This window comes from Oncorhynchus gorbuscha, linkage group LG20 (genome assembly GCF_021184085.1).
Source record: "Oncorhynchus gorbuscha isolate QuinsamMale2020 ecotype Even-year linkage group LG20, OgorEven_v1.0, whole genome shotgun sequence".
NCBI lineage: Eukaryota > Metazoa > Chordata > Actinopteri > Salmoniformes > Salmonidae > Oncorhynchus > Oncorhynchus gorbuscha.
In genome coordinates, this window is record NC_060192.1 from 37,953,408 (window position 1) to 37,967,934 (window position 14,527).

General features: G+C 44.5%; 1 protein-coding gene across 1 annotated transcript in view; it reads right to left on the reverse strand.

The window, feature by feature from the left end:
- LOC124006910 (short transient receptor potential channel 4-like) overlaps window positions 1–14,527 on the reverse strand; it is a 128,688-nt gene that overhangs the window by 81,457 nt on the left and 32,704 nt on the right. Inside the window, exon 4 of the mRNA XM_046317099.1 lies at window positions 1,780–1,920. Coding sequence (XP_046173055.1) covers window positions 1,780–1,920 — 141 coding nt within the window. The remainder of the gene's footprint in view (window positions 1–1,779; window positions 1,921–14,527) is intronic.

Sequence of the window (14,527 nt, forward strand, 5' to 3'; positions counted from 1 at the left end):
CTTTCCCACCTGGATAAAAGGAACACCTATGTGAGAATGCTATTCCTTGACTACAGCTCAGCGTTTAAGATCATAGTGTCCTCAAAGCTCATCACTAAGCTAAGGAACCTGAGACTAAACACCTCCCTCTGCAACTGGATTCTGGACTTCCTGACGGGCGCCCAGGTGGTGAGGGTAGGTAGCAACACATCTGCCACGCTTATCCTCAACACTGGAGCTCCCCAGGGGTGCGTGCTCAGTCCCCTCCTGTACTCCCTGTTCACCCACGACTGCATGTCCAGGCACGACTTCATCAACATCATTAAGTTTGCAGACGACACAACAGTGACATCACCGACATCACTGTCAACGACGAGACAGCCTATAGGGAGGAGGTCAGAGACCTGGCCGGGTGGTGCCAGAATAACAACCTTTCCCTCAACGTAATCAAGCCTAAGGAGATGATTGTGGACTACAGGAAAAGGAGCACTGAGCACGTCCCCATTTCCATCGACGGGGCTGTAGTGGAGCAGGTTGAGAGCTCCAAGTTCCTTGATGTCCACATCAAAAACAAACTATGATGGTCCAAGCACACCAAGACAGTCGTGAAGATGGCACGACAAAGCCTATTCCCCTTCAGGAAACTAAAAATATTTGGTATGGGTCCTGAGATCCTCAAAAGGTTCTACAGCTGCAACATCGAGAGCATCCTGACCGGTTGCTTCACTGCCTGGCACGGCAACTGCAAGGCCTCCGTCCGCAAGGCACTACAGAGGGTGGTGTTTACGGCCCATTACATCACTGGGGCAAAGCTGCCTGCCATCCAGGACCTCTACACCAGGCGGTGTCAGAGGAAGGCCCTAAAAATTGTCAAAGACCCCAGCCGCCCCAGTCATAGACTGTTCTCTCTACCACCGCATGGCAAGCGGTACCGGAGTGCCAAGTCTAGGACAAAAAGGCTTCTCAAAAGTTTTAACCCCCAAGCCATAAGACTCCTGAACAGGTAACCAATCGTTACCCGGACAATTTGTATTGTGTCCCCCCCCATCCCAAGCCCTCTTTTACGCTGCTGCTACTCTCTGCTTATCTTATATGCATTGTCACTTTAACTATACATTCATGTACATACTACCTCAATTGGCCCGACCAACCAGGGCTTCTTCACATTGGCTAACCCGGGCTATCTGCATTTTGTCCCACCACTCACCAACCCCTCTTTTTACGCTACTGCTGCTCTCTGTTCATCATATATGCATAGTCACTTTAACCATATCTACATGTACATACTACCTCAATCAGCCTGACTAACCAGTGTCTGTATATAGCCTTGCTACTCTTATTTTCAAATGTCTTTTTACTGTATAATATTCATTACCACTATATGCTATACTATACTACACCACTATACAATATACTATACTACTAAATAATATACTATACTACTATACAACTATATCATATACTATAGTACTGTATAATATTCTATACCACTATATACTATACTATACCACTATATAATACATTATACTACTGCATAATATACTATACCACTATACAACTATATAATATACTATACTACTGTATGTTATACCACTGAATAATATTCTATACCACTATATAATATAATATCCCACCATACAACTGTAACTATATAATATACTATAGTACTGTATAATATACTATACCACTATTTAAAATACTATACCACTATACAACTATATAATATACTGTAGTACTGTATAATATACTATACCACTATTTAAATTACTATACACTATACTACTGGTAGGGTTACAGTACCTCGTGTGGTTGTGGAACAGCCACTCCTTTCTGCACCAGTAGTTTGATGATCTCATAGTTGTTGGTGTGAGCTGCCAGAATGATGGGGGTGATGTCAGGAGTGAAGTCGGAGAACTGCTTGTCCAATAGGATCGGAGGAACCTGGAGAGAGGGCGGGGCAGAGGGAAAGACAGGTAAGGATCAGTCAAGCAATCCATTCATCCACCAATCAACCAATCAATCAATCAACTAACCAACCAATAAATCAACTCATCAACCAATCAATCAACTCATCAACCAATCAATCAAATAATCAATCAATCAATAAATCAATCATTCAATCCATCCATGTTAATAAAGCTCTTTTGACATCAACAGTAGTCACAAAGTGCTTTACAGTAAACTGGCGTAGAGCAAGCAGAATCAGAGTGGATGAGGGGTATTCAGTGAGGAAGGGAGGAAGGGAGGGAGTGAACATATGGAATTGTTTTAAGAAAGTCGTACCATATATCATTTAGCTATTTGAATTCTAGTTTTAGGACTGCTGCATATATCGCTGAAAACAATGTAACAATAATTTGATAAAATATTGCATTTAGCCTTCATTACTACAACCCATAGAAATACTTTGAATAACATATTCAAATGACAAAACAAAAATATATAATAAAAAATGGTTTTGAAGTGTCTGTTCTAGGAAGAAATAAACATGTATATACATGTATATATTGGACACGTATTTAACCACTTTGTTGGCACAAAACTAAACTCAGCAAAAAAAATAAACGTCCTCTCACTGTCAACTGCGTTTATTTTCAGCAAATTTAACACGTGTAAATATTTGTATGAACATAACAGGATTCAACAACTGAGACATAAACTGAACAAGTTCCACAGACATGTGACTAACAGAAATTGAATAATGTGTATTCATATATTTTGTTTATGTACATATTCTTATTCATTCCTTTACACTTGTGTGTATAAGGTAGTTGTTGTGAAATTCACTACACTCGCATTAACATCTGCTCACCAGGTGTATGTGACAAATCAGATTTGATTTGAGGTGGATTGAGACGCAGCCCATAAAAAAACTCTCTCTTGCTAACTACACAGACAGACCTGAATGGGGACTATCTTACTACACAGACAGACCTGGATGGGGACTATCTCACTACACAGACAGACCTGTATGGGGACTATCTCACTACACAGACAGACCGGAATGGGGACTATCTCACTACACAGACAGACCTGAATGGGGACTATCTCACTACACAGACAGACCGGAATGGGGACTATCTTACTACACAGACCTGGATGGGGACTATCTCACTACACAGACAGACCGGAATGGGGACTATCTCACTACACAGACAGACCTGAATGGGGACTATCTCACTACACAGACAGACCGGAATGGGGACTATCTCACTACACAGATAGACCTGAATGGGGACTATCTCACTACACAGACCTGGATGGGGACTATCTTACTACACAGACCTGGATGGGGACTATCTCACTACACAGACCTGGATGGGGACTATCTTACTACACAGACCTGGATGGGGACTATCTCACTACACAGACCTGGATGGGGACTATCTTACTACACAGACAGACCTGTATGGGGACTATCTCACTACACAGACAGACCGGAATGGGGACTATCTCACTACACAGACCTGGATGGGGACTATCTTACTACACAGACCTGGATGGGGACTATATTACTACACAGACAGACCTGGATGGGGACTATCTTACTACACAGACAGACCGGAATGGGGACTATCTCACTACACAGACAGACCTGGATGGGGACTATCTCACTACACAGACAGACCTGGATGGGGACTATCTTACTACACAGACAGACCGGAATGGGGACTATCTCACTACACAGACAGACCTGTATGGGGACTATCTCACTACACAGACAGACCTGGATGGGGACTATCTTACTACACAGATAGACCTGTATGGGGACTATATTACTACACAGACAGACCTGGATGGGGACTATCTTACTACACAGACCTGGATGGGGACTATCTCACTACACAGACCTGGATGGGGACTATCTCACTACACAGACATGGATGGGGACTATCTCACTACACAGACCTGGATGGGGACTATCTTACTACACAGACAGACCTGGATGGGGACTATCTCACTACACAGACCTGGATGGGGACTATATTACTACACAGACAGACCTGGATGGGGACTATCTTACTACACAGACCTGGATGGGGACTATCTCACTACACAGACCTGGATGGGGACTATCTCACTACACAGACCTGGATGGGGACTATCTCACTACACAGACAGACCGGAATGGGGACTATCTCACTACACAGACCTGGATGGGAACTATCTCACTACACAGACCTGGATGGGGACTATCTCACTACACAGACCTGGATGGGGACTATCTCACTACACAGACAGACCGGAATGGGGACTATCTCACTACACAGACAGACCTGGATGGGGACTATCTCACTACACAGACAGACCTGGATGGGGACTCTCTCACTACACAGACAGACCTTGCTGATGACTAATTTATGGTGTTAATTCGATTGATGTACGGGTGCGTCAATAGACTATTTTTTAAACCATATACATCAAATGGTTCTGGGATTGATTGTTCTGGCCTGCACAGCCTATGTATGTATTCCTTTAATTGTGTACTGGTTACAAGATTGAACAATACTCAGCCCTGTGTTATAGAGATGAATATAGAGCACTCAGCCCTGTGTTATAGAGAGGAATATAGAGCACTCAGCCCTGTGTTATAGAGATGAATATAGAGCACTCAGCCCTGTGTTATAGAGATGAATATAGAGCACTCAGCCCTGTGTTATAGAGAGGAATATAGAGCACTCAGCCCCGTGTTATAGAGAGGAATATAGAGCACTCAGCACTGTGTTATAGAGAGGAATATAGAGCACTCAGCCCTGTGTTATAGAGAGGAATATAGAGCACTCAGCCCTGTGTGATAGATATGAATAGAGAACTCTCAGCCCTGTGTTATAGAGATGAATATAGAGCACTCAGCCCTGTGTTATAGAGAGGAATATAGAGCACTCAGTCCTGTGTTATAGAAATAAATATAGAGCACTCAGCCCTGTGTTATAGAGATGAATATAGAGCACTCAGCACTGTGTTATAGAAATAAATATAGAGCACTCAGCCCTGTGTTATAGAGATGAATATAGAGCACTCAGCCCTGTGCTATAGAGAATAATATAGAGCACTCAGCCCTGTGGTATAGAGATGAATATAGAGCACTCAGCCCTGTGTTATAGAGATGATTAGAGATCACTCAGCACTCAGCCCTGTGTTATAATAATGAATATAGAGCACTCAGCCCTGTGTTATAGAGATGAATATAGAGCACTCAGCACTGTGTTTTAGAGGTGTATAGAGAGCAGTCAGCCCTGTGTTATAGAGATGAATAGAGAGCACTCAGCCCTATGTTATAGAGATGAATAGAGAACACTCAGCCCTGTGATATAGAGATGAATAGAGATCACTCAGCCCTGTGATATAGAGAGGTATAGAGAATACTCAGCCCTGTGATATAGAGATTAATAGAGATCACTCAGCCCTGTGATATAGAGAGGTATAGAGAATACTCAGCCCTGTGATATAGAGAGGTATAGAGAATACTCAGCCCTGTGGTATAGAGAGGAATATAGAGCACTCAGCCCTGTGTTATATATAGAGATTAATATAGAGCACTCAGCCCTGTGTTATAGAGATGAAAGAGATCACTCAGCCCTGTGATATAGAGATACACAGAGAGCACTCAGCCCTGTGTTATAGAGATGAATATAGAGCACTCAACACTCTGTTATAGAAATGAATATTTGGGCACTCAGCCCTGTGTTATAGAGATGAATAGAGATCACTCAGCACTCAGCCCTGTGTTATAGAGATGAATAGAGATCACTCAGCACTGTGTTATAGAGATGAACAGAGAGCACTCAGCCCTGTGTTATAGAGATGAATAGAGAGCACTCAGCCCTGTGTTATAGAGATGAATAGAGAGCACTCAGTCCTGTGGTATAGAGATGAATATAGAGCACTCAGCCCTGTGTTATAGAGATGAATAGAGATCACTCAGCACTCAGCCCTGTGTTATAATGATGAATATAGAGCACTCAGCACTGTGTTTTAGAGGTGTATAGAGAGCACTAAGCCCTGTGTTATAGAGATGAATAGAGAGCACTCAGCCCTGTGTTATAGAGATGAATAGAGAATACTCAGCCCTGTGATATAGAGATGAATAGAGATCACTCAGCCCTGTGATATAGAGAGGTATAGAGAATACTCAGCCCTGTGATATAGAGAGGTATAGAGAATACTCAGCCATGTGGTATAGAGAGGAATATAGAGCACTCAGCCCTGTGTTATAAATAGAGATTAATATAGAGCACTCAGCCCTGTGTTATAGAGATGAAAGAGATCACTCAGCCCTGTGATATAGAGATACACAGAGAGCACTCAGCCCTGTGTTATAGAGATGAATAGAGAGCACTCAGCCCTGTGTTATAGAGATGAACAGAGAGCAGTTAGCCCTGTGTTATAGAGATGAACAGAGAACAGTTAGCCCTGTGTTATAGAGATACACAGAGAGCACTCAGCCCTGTGTTATAGAGATACACAGAGAGCACTCAGCCCTGTGTTATAGAGATGAACAGAGAACAGTTAGCCCTGTGTTATAGAGATGAATATAGAGCACTCAGCCCTGTGTTATAGAGATGAATATAGAGCACTCAGCCCTGTGTTATAGAGATGAATATAGAGCACTCAGCCCTGTGATATAGAGATGAATAGAGAGCAGTTAGCCCTGTGTTATAGAGATGAACAGAGAGCAGTTAGCCCTGTGTTATAGAGATGAACAGAGAGCACTCAGCACTGTGTTATAGAGATGAATATAGAGCACTCAGCCCTGTGTTATAGAGATGAACAGAGAACAGTCAGCCCTGTGTTATAGAGATGAACAGAGAACACTCAGCCCTGTGTTATAGAGATGAACAGAGAACAGTCAGCCCTGTGTTTTAGAGATGAACAGAGAACAGTTAGCCCTGTGTTATAGATATGAATATAGAGCACTCAGCCCTGTGTTATAGAGATGAATATAGAGCACTCAGCCCTGTGTTATATAGATGAATATAGAACACTCAGCCCTGTGATATAGAGATGAATAGAGATCACTCAGCCCTGTGATATAGAGAGGTATAGAGAATACTCAGCCCTGTGATATAGAGATTAATAGAGATCACTCAGCCCTGTGATATAGAGAGGTATAGAAAATACTCAGCCCTGTGATATAGAGAGTTATAGAGAATACTCAGCCCTGTGGTATAGAGAGGAATATAGAGCACTCAGCCCTGTGTTATATATAGAGATTAATATAGAGCACTCAGCCCTGTGGTATAGAGATGAATATAGAGCACTCAGCCCTGTGTTATAGAGATGAATAGAGATCACTCAGCACTCAGCCTTGTGTTATAATGATGAATATAGAGCACTCAGCACTGTGTTTTAGAGGTGTATAGAGAGCACTCAGCCCTGTGTTATAGAGATGAATAGAGAGCACTCAGCCCTGTGTTATAGAGATGAATAGAGAATACTCAGCCCTGTGATATAGAGATGAATAGAGATCACTCAGCCCTGTGATATAGAGAGGTATAGAGAATACTCATCCCTGTGATATAGAGAGGTATAGAGAATACTCAGCCCTGTGGTATAGAGAGGAATATAGAGCACTCAGCCCTGTGTTATAAATAGAGATTAATATAGAGCACTCAGCCCTGTGTTATAGAGATGAAAAGAGATCAGCCCTGTGTTATAGAGATCAGCCCTGTGATATAGAGATACACAGAGAGCACTCAGCCCTGTGTTATAGAGATGAATAGAGAGCACTCAGCCCTGTGTTATAGAGATGAACAGAGAGCAGTTAGCCCTGTGTTATAGAGATGAACAGAGAACAGTTAGCCCTGTGTTATAGAGATACACAGAGAGCACTCAGCCCTGTGTTATAGAGATACACAGAGAGCACTCAGCCCTGTGTTATAGAGATGAACAGAGAACAGTTAGCCCTGTGTTTTAGAGATGAACAGAGAACACTCAGCCCTGTGTTTTAGAGATGAACAGAGAGCACTCAGCCCTGTGTTATAGAGATGAACAGAGATCACTCAGCCCTGTGATATAGAGATACACAGAGAGCACTCAGCCCTGTGTTATAGAGATGAATGATCACCTGACATGTCATAATCCTTATAGAGGCAGTCAGCTGTAATTCCTGATCATGACAGGAAGGTAAATGGGAGTGAAAGGCAGTTGCTGACCAGCAATCCAGTCCATTATCCTTCCCTTATCTCTCTCTCTCTCTCTCTGATTTGAGCCTCCAACATGTAAGGTGTTGTTCCAAGGCAGTGTAGGTAAAAGCCCTTGAGGGAGTAAGATAACCTCTGGGATATAGTGAATAGGCGAACGCAGCCCCAGATCAGGACAAATCAGTGAGGCATATTGCATACGCCTTGCTCTGGAACATTCCTTTAATTTCATATATTTTCTGACAGAATAATTTAGTTTAGGTACAAACTCAGTCTCTGATCGGCTTATCTTCTTCTTTCTAAAGCCCTTCAGATAACTGCTGTCACTCACACCAACTGGAAGACAGGAGTGTGTGTGAATTTATTTTAATTAAAACATATTTTATCTGATCTCCCTTAATAATGGAGAGAGAGGGAAATTAAAATGAAGGAAAAGAGGAGGGAGAGAGGAAAATCAGGTGGTTGTCTTTCCCATGGCTCTTTGGGCCCTGGTCAAGAGTAGTGCACTAAGGAGAAGAGTTCAGGTTGTCATTTGGGACACAGATGGGGTTATTAGTTACAGACAGGGTTATTAGTTACAGACAGGGTTAATAGTTACAACTGGGGTTAATAGTTACAGATGGGATTATTAGTTATAGACAGGGTTATTAGTTACAGATGGGGTTAATAGTTACAGACAGGCTTAATAGTCACAGACAGGCTTAATAGTCACAGACAGGATTATTAGTCACAGACAGGTGTCACGCCTTGGTCATTGTATTTTGTGTTTTTGCTATATGTGTGGGTAGGCCAGGGTGTGACATGGGTTTATATGTTGTATTCGTATTGGGGTTTGTATTATTTGGGATTGCGGCTGATTAGGGGTGTGTCTAGTTAGGCTTGGCTGCCTGAGGCGATTCTCAATCAGAGGCAGGTGCTTGTCGTTGTCTCTGATTGAGAACCGTATTTAGACAGCCTGACTTTCGCTGTGTATTTTGTGGGTGTTTGTTCCTGTCTCTGTGTTGTAGTCACCAGATAGGCTGTATTAGGTTTCACGTTCCGTTTGTTGTTTTTGTATTTATTCAGTTATTTCATGTACCGCGATTAATTTCATTAAAGTCATGAGTAACCTACACGCTGCATTTCGGTCTGACTCTTTTCATTCAACAGACGAACAACGTTACAGAAACACCCACCACTCACAGACCGAGCAGCGTGTGAACTGGCAGGATCTAAAGGAGGACGTTATGGACAGCAGAAGCATGGAGTATACTACATGGGAAGAAATCGATAGGTGGGCGACCGACCCAGAGCGAGTGCAGGAGCCCGCCTGGGATTCCCTACAGCAATGCGAAGAGGGGGGAAAGCGCAGAGAGAGAGTGGCTGAGTCAGGAGTCAGACCTGAGCCTACTCTCCCTGTTAATCGTGAAGAGCAGTTGCAGTGGGAGAGGCTGCACCACTTGGAGATTTGGACATGGGAGGAGGAATTAGACCCTGGGCGCAGCCGGGAGAATATCGTGTCCCAAGGAGTAAATAGAAGCAGCTAAAGCGGAGAGGCGCAGGTATGAGGAGGCAGCACGGCGACGCGGTTGGAAACCGGAAAAACAGCACAAAATTTTTTTTGGGGGGGGGGTTAGAAGGGAGAATAGTTATGCCAGGTAGGAGACCTGCACATACTCCCTGTGCTCACCGTTGGGCTAGAGAGACCGGGCAGGCACCGTGTTATGCTATGGAGCGCACAGTGTTTCCAGTGCGGGTGCAGAGCCAGCTGCGGCACATACCAGCCCTTCCTATTAGCCGGGCTAGAGTGGGCATCGAGCCAGGTAAGCTTGGGCAGGCTCGGTGCTCAAGAGCTCCAGTGCGCCTGCACGGTCCGGTCTATCCAGAGCCACCTCTACACACCAGTCCTCCGGCAGCAGCTCCCCGCACCAGGCTTCCTGTGCGTGTCCTCGCGCCAGTACCACCAGTTCCAGCACCACGCACCAGGCCTCCAGTGCGCCTCGCCTGTTCAGCGCAGCCAGAGCTTTTCTCCTCTCCTGCGCTGCCGTAGTCTCCTGTCTGTCCAGCGCCGCCAGTGCTCCCAGTCGGCCCAGCGCGGCCAGTGCTCCCAGTCTGCCCAGTGCGGCCAGTGCTCCCAGTCTGCCCAGCGCGGCCAGTGCTCCCAGTCTGCCCAGCGGGGCCAGTGCTCCCAGTCTGCCCAGTGCGGCCAGTGCTCCCAGTCTGCCCAGCGCCGCCAGTGCTGCCAGTCTGCCCAGTGCTCCCAGTCTGCCCAGCGCCGCCAGTGCTCCCAGTCTGCCCAGTGCTCCCAGTCTGCCCAGTGCTCCCAGTCTGCCCAACGCCGCCAGTCTGCCCAGCGCCGCCAGCACCGCCAGTCGGTCCAGCGTCGCCAGTCTGCCAGGATCTGCCAGAAGTGCCAGTCTGCCAAGATCTTCTAGATCGGCCAGACAACCTGAATCATCCAGTTCCACCAGCCAGCCAGGATTTACCGGAGCCTACTACCTGCCTGAGCTTCCTCTCAGTACCGGGCTTCCCATCAGTACCGGGCTTCCCCTCTGTACCGGGCTTCCCCTCAGTACCAGGCTGCTTCTGTCCTGAGATGCCCGTCTGTCCCGAGCTGCCCCTCTGTCCCAAGCTGCCCCTCTGTCCGGGAGTCCGCACCTTAGGGGGAGGTTCTGTCACGCCTTGGTCATTGTATTTTGTGTTTTTGCTATATGTGTGGGTAGGCCAGGGTGTGTGTGACATGGGTTTATATGTTGTATTCGTATTGGGGTTTGTATTATTTGGGATTGCGGCTGATTAGGGGTGTGTCTAGTTAGGCTTGGCTGCCTGAGGCGATTCTCAATCAGAGGCAGGTGCTTGTCGTTGACTCTGATTGAGAACCGTATTTAGACAGCCTGACTTTCGCTGTGTATTTTGTGGGTGTTTGTTCCAGTCTCTGTGTTGTAGTCACCAGATAGGCTGTAATAGGTTTCACATTCCGTTTGTTGTTTTTGTATTTATTCAGTTATTTCATGTACCGCGATTAATTTCATTAAAGTCATGAGTAACCTACACACTGCATTTCGGTCTGACTCTTTTCATTCAACAGACGAATGACGTTACAACAGGGTTAAGAGTTACAACCGGGGTAAAAGTTACATATGGGGTTATGAGTTACAGACAGGGTTAATAGTTACAGATGGGATTATTAGTTACAGACAGGGTTATTAGTTACAGATGGGCTTATTAGTTACAGACAGGGTTATTAGTTACAGACAGGGATATTAGTTACAGATGGGGATATTAGTTACAACCGGGGTTATTTAGTTACAGACAGGGTTATTAGTTACAGACAGGGTTAATAGTTACAGATGGGATTATTAGTTACAGACAGGGTTATTAGTTACAGATAGGGTTATTAGTTACAGACAGGGTTAATAGTTACAGATGGGGTTATTAGTCACAGCCAGGGTTATTAGTCACCGGTGGGGTTATTAGTCACAGACAGGGTTATTAGTCACAGCCAGGGTTATTAGTCACAGCCAGGGTTATTAGTAACAGCCAGGGTTATTAGTCACAGCCAGGGTTATTAGTCACAGCCAGGGTTATTAGTCACAGCCGGGGTTATTAGTCACAGCCAGGGTTATTAGTCACAGCCAGGGTTATTAGTCACAGCCAGGGTTATTAGTCACCGGTGGGGTTATTAGTCACATACAGGGTTATTAGTCACAGCCAGGGTTATTAGTCACATACAGGGTTATTAGTCACAGCCAGGGTTATTAGTCACATACAGGGTTATTAGTCACAGCCAGGGTAAGTCATTGACAGGGCTGTTATAACTTGTTGTGATATCCCTTTCCTCAGCATGTCTATGTCAACCAGGGTGTCACAAAGTATTTTGTGTTTGTCTTTATTTATTTGGTCAGGCCGGGGTGTGACATGGGTTTATGGTGGTGTGTTTTGCCTTGGGGTTTTGTTAGTTATTGAGTGTGTGGCTTAGTGAGGTACCTAGCAAAGTCTATGGCTGTCTGGAGTGGTTCTCAATCAGAGGCATGTGTTTATCGTTGTCTCTGATTGGGAACCATATTTAGGCAGCCATATTCTTTGAGTGTTTCGTGGGTGATTGTCCTAAGTGTCCTTGTTCCTGTCTCTGTGTTAGTTTTACACTAGTATAGGCTGTTTCGGTTTTCGTTACGTTTATTGTTTTGTAGTTTTGTATTTAGATTCGTGTTACATTTGTTCATTAAACATGGATCGCAATCTACACGCTGCATTTTGGTTCCGACTCTCCTTCACCACAAGAGAACCGTTACACAGGGAAAATAAATCCGGCTGGGGCACATATCAAACTGCTCATCAGGTCTTGCTTGACTGTTCTTTGAAAATATGCCACAAACACATCACATGTGGAGGAAAGTTCACATAGGTTTGATAGGATTTATCATCAAATAATCTACACCTAATGGCTGTACACTGTGCACCGACACAGACTTTGGGGGTGTGTGTGTTTGTGTGTGTGTGCGCGTGTTGGTTTGGTCGGAGAGATGGTGCGTTATGCTAATAGCAGCGCAGGAATGAAGCGAAATCATAGCCCACTCGTCCCTTTAATGTTTATTCATTGCGTTACTCGTATTGAGGACAGAAGAAGAGAGGCACAATATTGGTGATGAATATGAATGCAACAACACAGTGTGTGTGTGTGTGTGTGTGTGTGTGTGTGTGTGTGTGTGTGTGTGTGTGTGTGTGTGTGTGTGTGTGTGTGTGTGTGTGTGTGTGTGTGTGTGTGTGTGTGTGTGTGTGCGCGTGTGTGTGTGTGTGTGTGTGAGCGCGCGTGCGTGTGTGTGTGTGTGCGCGCGTGTGTGTGTGCGAGCGCGTGTGTGTGTGTGCGAGCGTGCGCGGGTGTGTGAAGAGGTGAGAGTAGTTGTTAAGATCAAACAGTGCAGGACAGTGTTTCCCAAACCCAGGACCACCAAAGGGGGGCACGTTAAGGTTTTTGATGAATTCATTATTTGAATCAGCTGTGTCGTGTTAGGGGGGCAAAAACCTAAACGTGCCCCCCTTAGGAAACCCTGGATTCAGGTGGTACCCACCAACTCTGCACCAGAGGGTGATGAAATACCACTTCCTTATGTCATAAAATACATTTCACCTCGACAAATATGATTATTCATGTCATAAAGCATCTTCAAAGAGGTCAGAAAAAAAGGTAAATTAGCATCATAGGGTCAAAGGCTATAGGGTCATGACACGAGCTGAATTAAATGGAAAAGGCTATAGGGTCATGACACGAGCTGAATTAAATAGAAAAAGGCTATAGGGTCATGACACGAGCTGAATTAAATGTAAAAGGCTATAGGGTTCAGTGCTCCTTTGACCTTTCACAGAGATGTGCTTGTTTTTCTGAGAAAATATATTTTTTTATTTAAAAAAAGAACAGGAATTTTGAATGAATATGAAACATGTACACCAAAATATGAAAATACTTCAATACTACATGTCTCCAAATCAACATCTGTCTTGTCTCTACGTTCTTTTAAGTCTTTGAGAAGAAACATGATGAGCTTAACGGTCGAGCCTGTCAGGTAACCTGTAGTCAGAATCACGCCTGACGAGATGCAATTTTTCTCTCCGGCCTCCAATGATTTAGTAATAATTCTGGCTATCTTACAAGGGTAAACACTCCAATAACTTTGTAAAAACTAAGACTTGAGGTTTCAAACATTCAACCTCCAGCTGTACCCCTTCTAGCACCAGGGTCAGCTGTACCCCCTCCAGCACCAGGGTCAGCACACTCTCAAATGTTGTTTTTTTGCCATCATTGTAAGCAAACCACACACACACACACACTATATGAAACATTTATTAAACATGGGTGAGTCTTTGTCACACCCTGGATCATGGGAAGTGACAAAGAGCTCTTATGGGACCAGGGCACATTTTGCTCTTTATTTAGCCATCTTACATATAATTTGTTCATTGAACATTGTGAATAAGCGTGTTTGAAGGGACATAACTCTGCAATGTTGGGTTGTATTGGAGAGAGTCTCAGTCTTAAATCCTTTTCCACACACAGTCTGTGCCTGTATTTAGTTGTCATGCTAGTGAGGGCTGAGAATCCACTCTCACATAGGTACATGGTTGCAAAGGGCATCAGTGTCTTAACACGCGATTTGCCAAGACAGGTTACTCTGAGCGCAGCCCGATCCAGAAATCTGGCAGTGTAGTCTGATTAAATTAAATTTTCACAGAGCTGCTTATTGCAATTTTGATGAGGTTCTCTTGTTCAGATATCGGTAACTGGACTGGAGGCAGGGCATGAAAGGTATAACAAATCCAGTTGTTTGTGTCATCCGTTTCCGGAAAGTACCTGTGTAAATGCATACCCAAATCCCTCAGGTGCTTCACTATATCACATTTGACATTGTCCATAAGCTTGAGTTTATTTG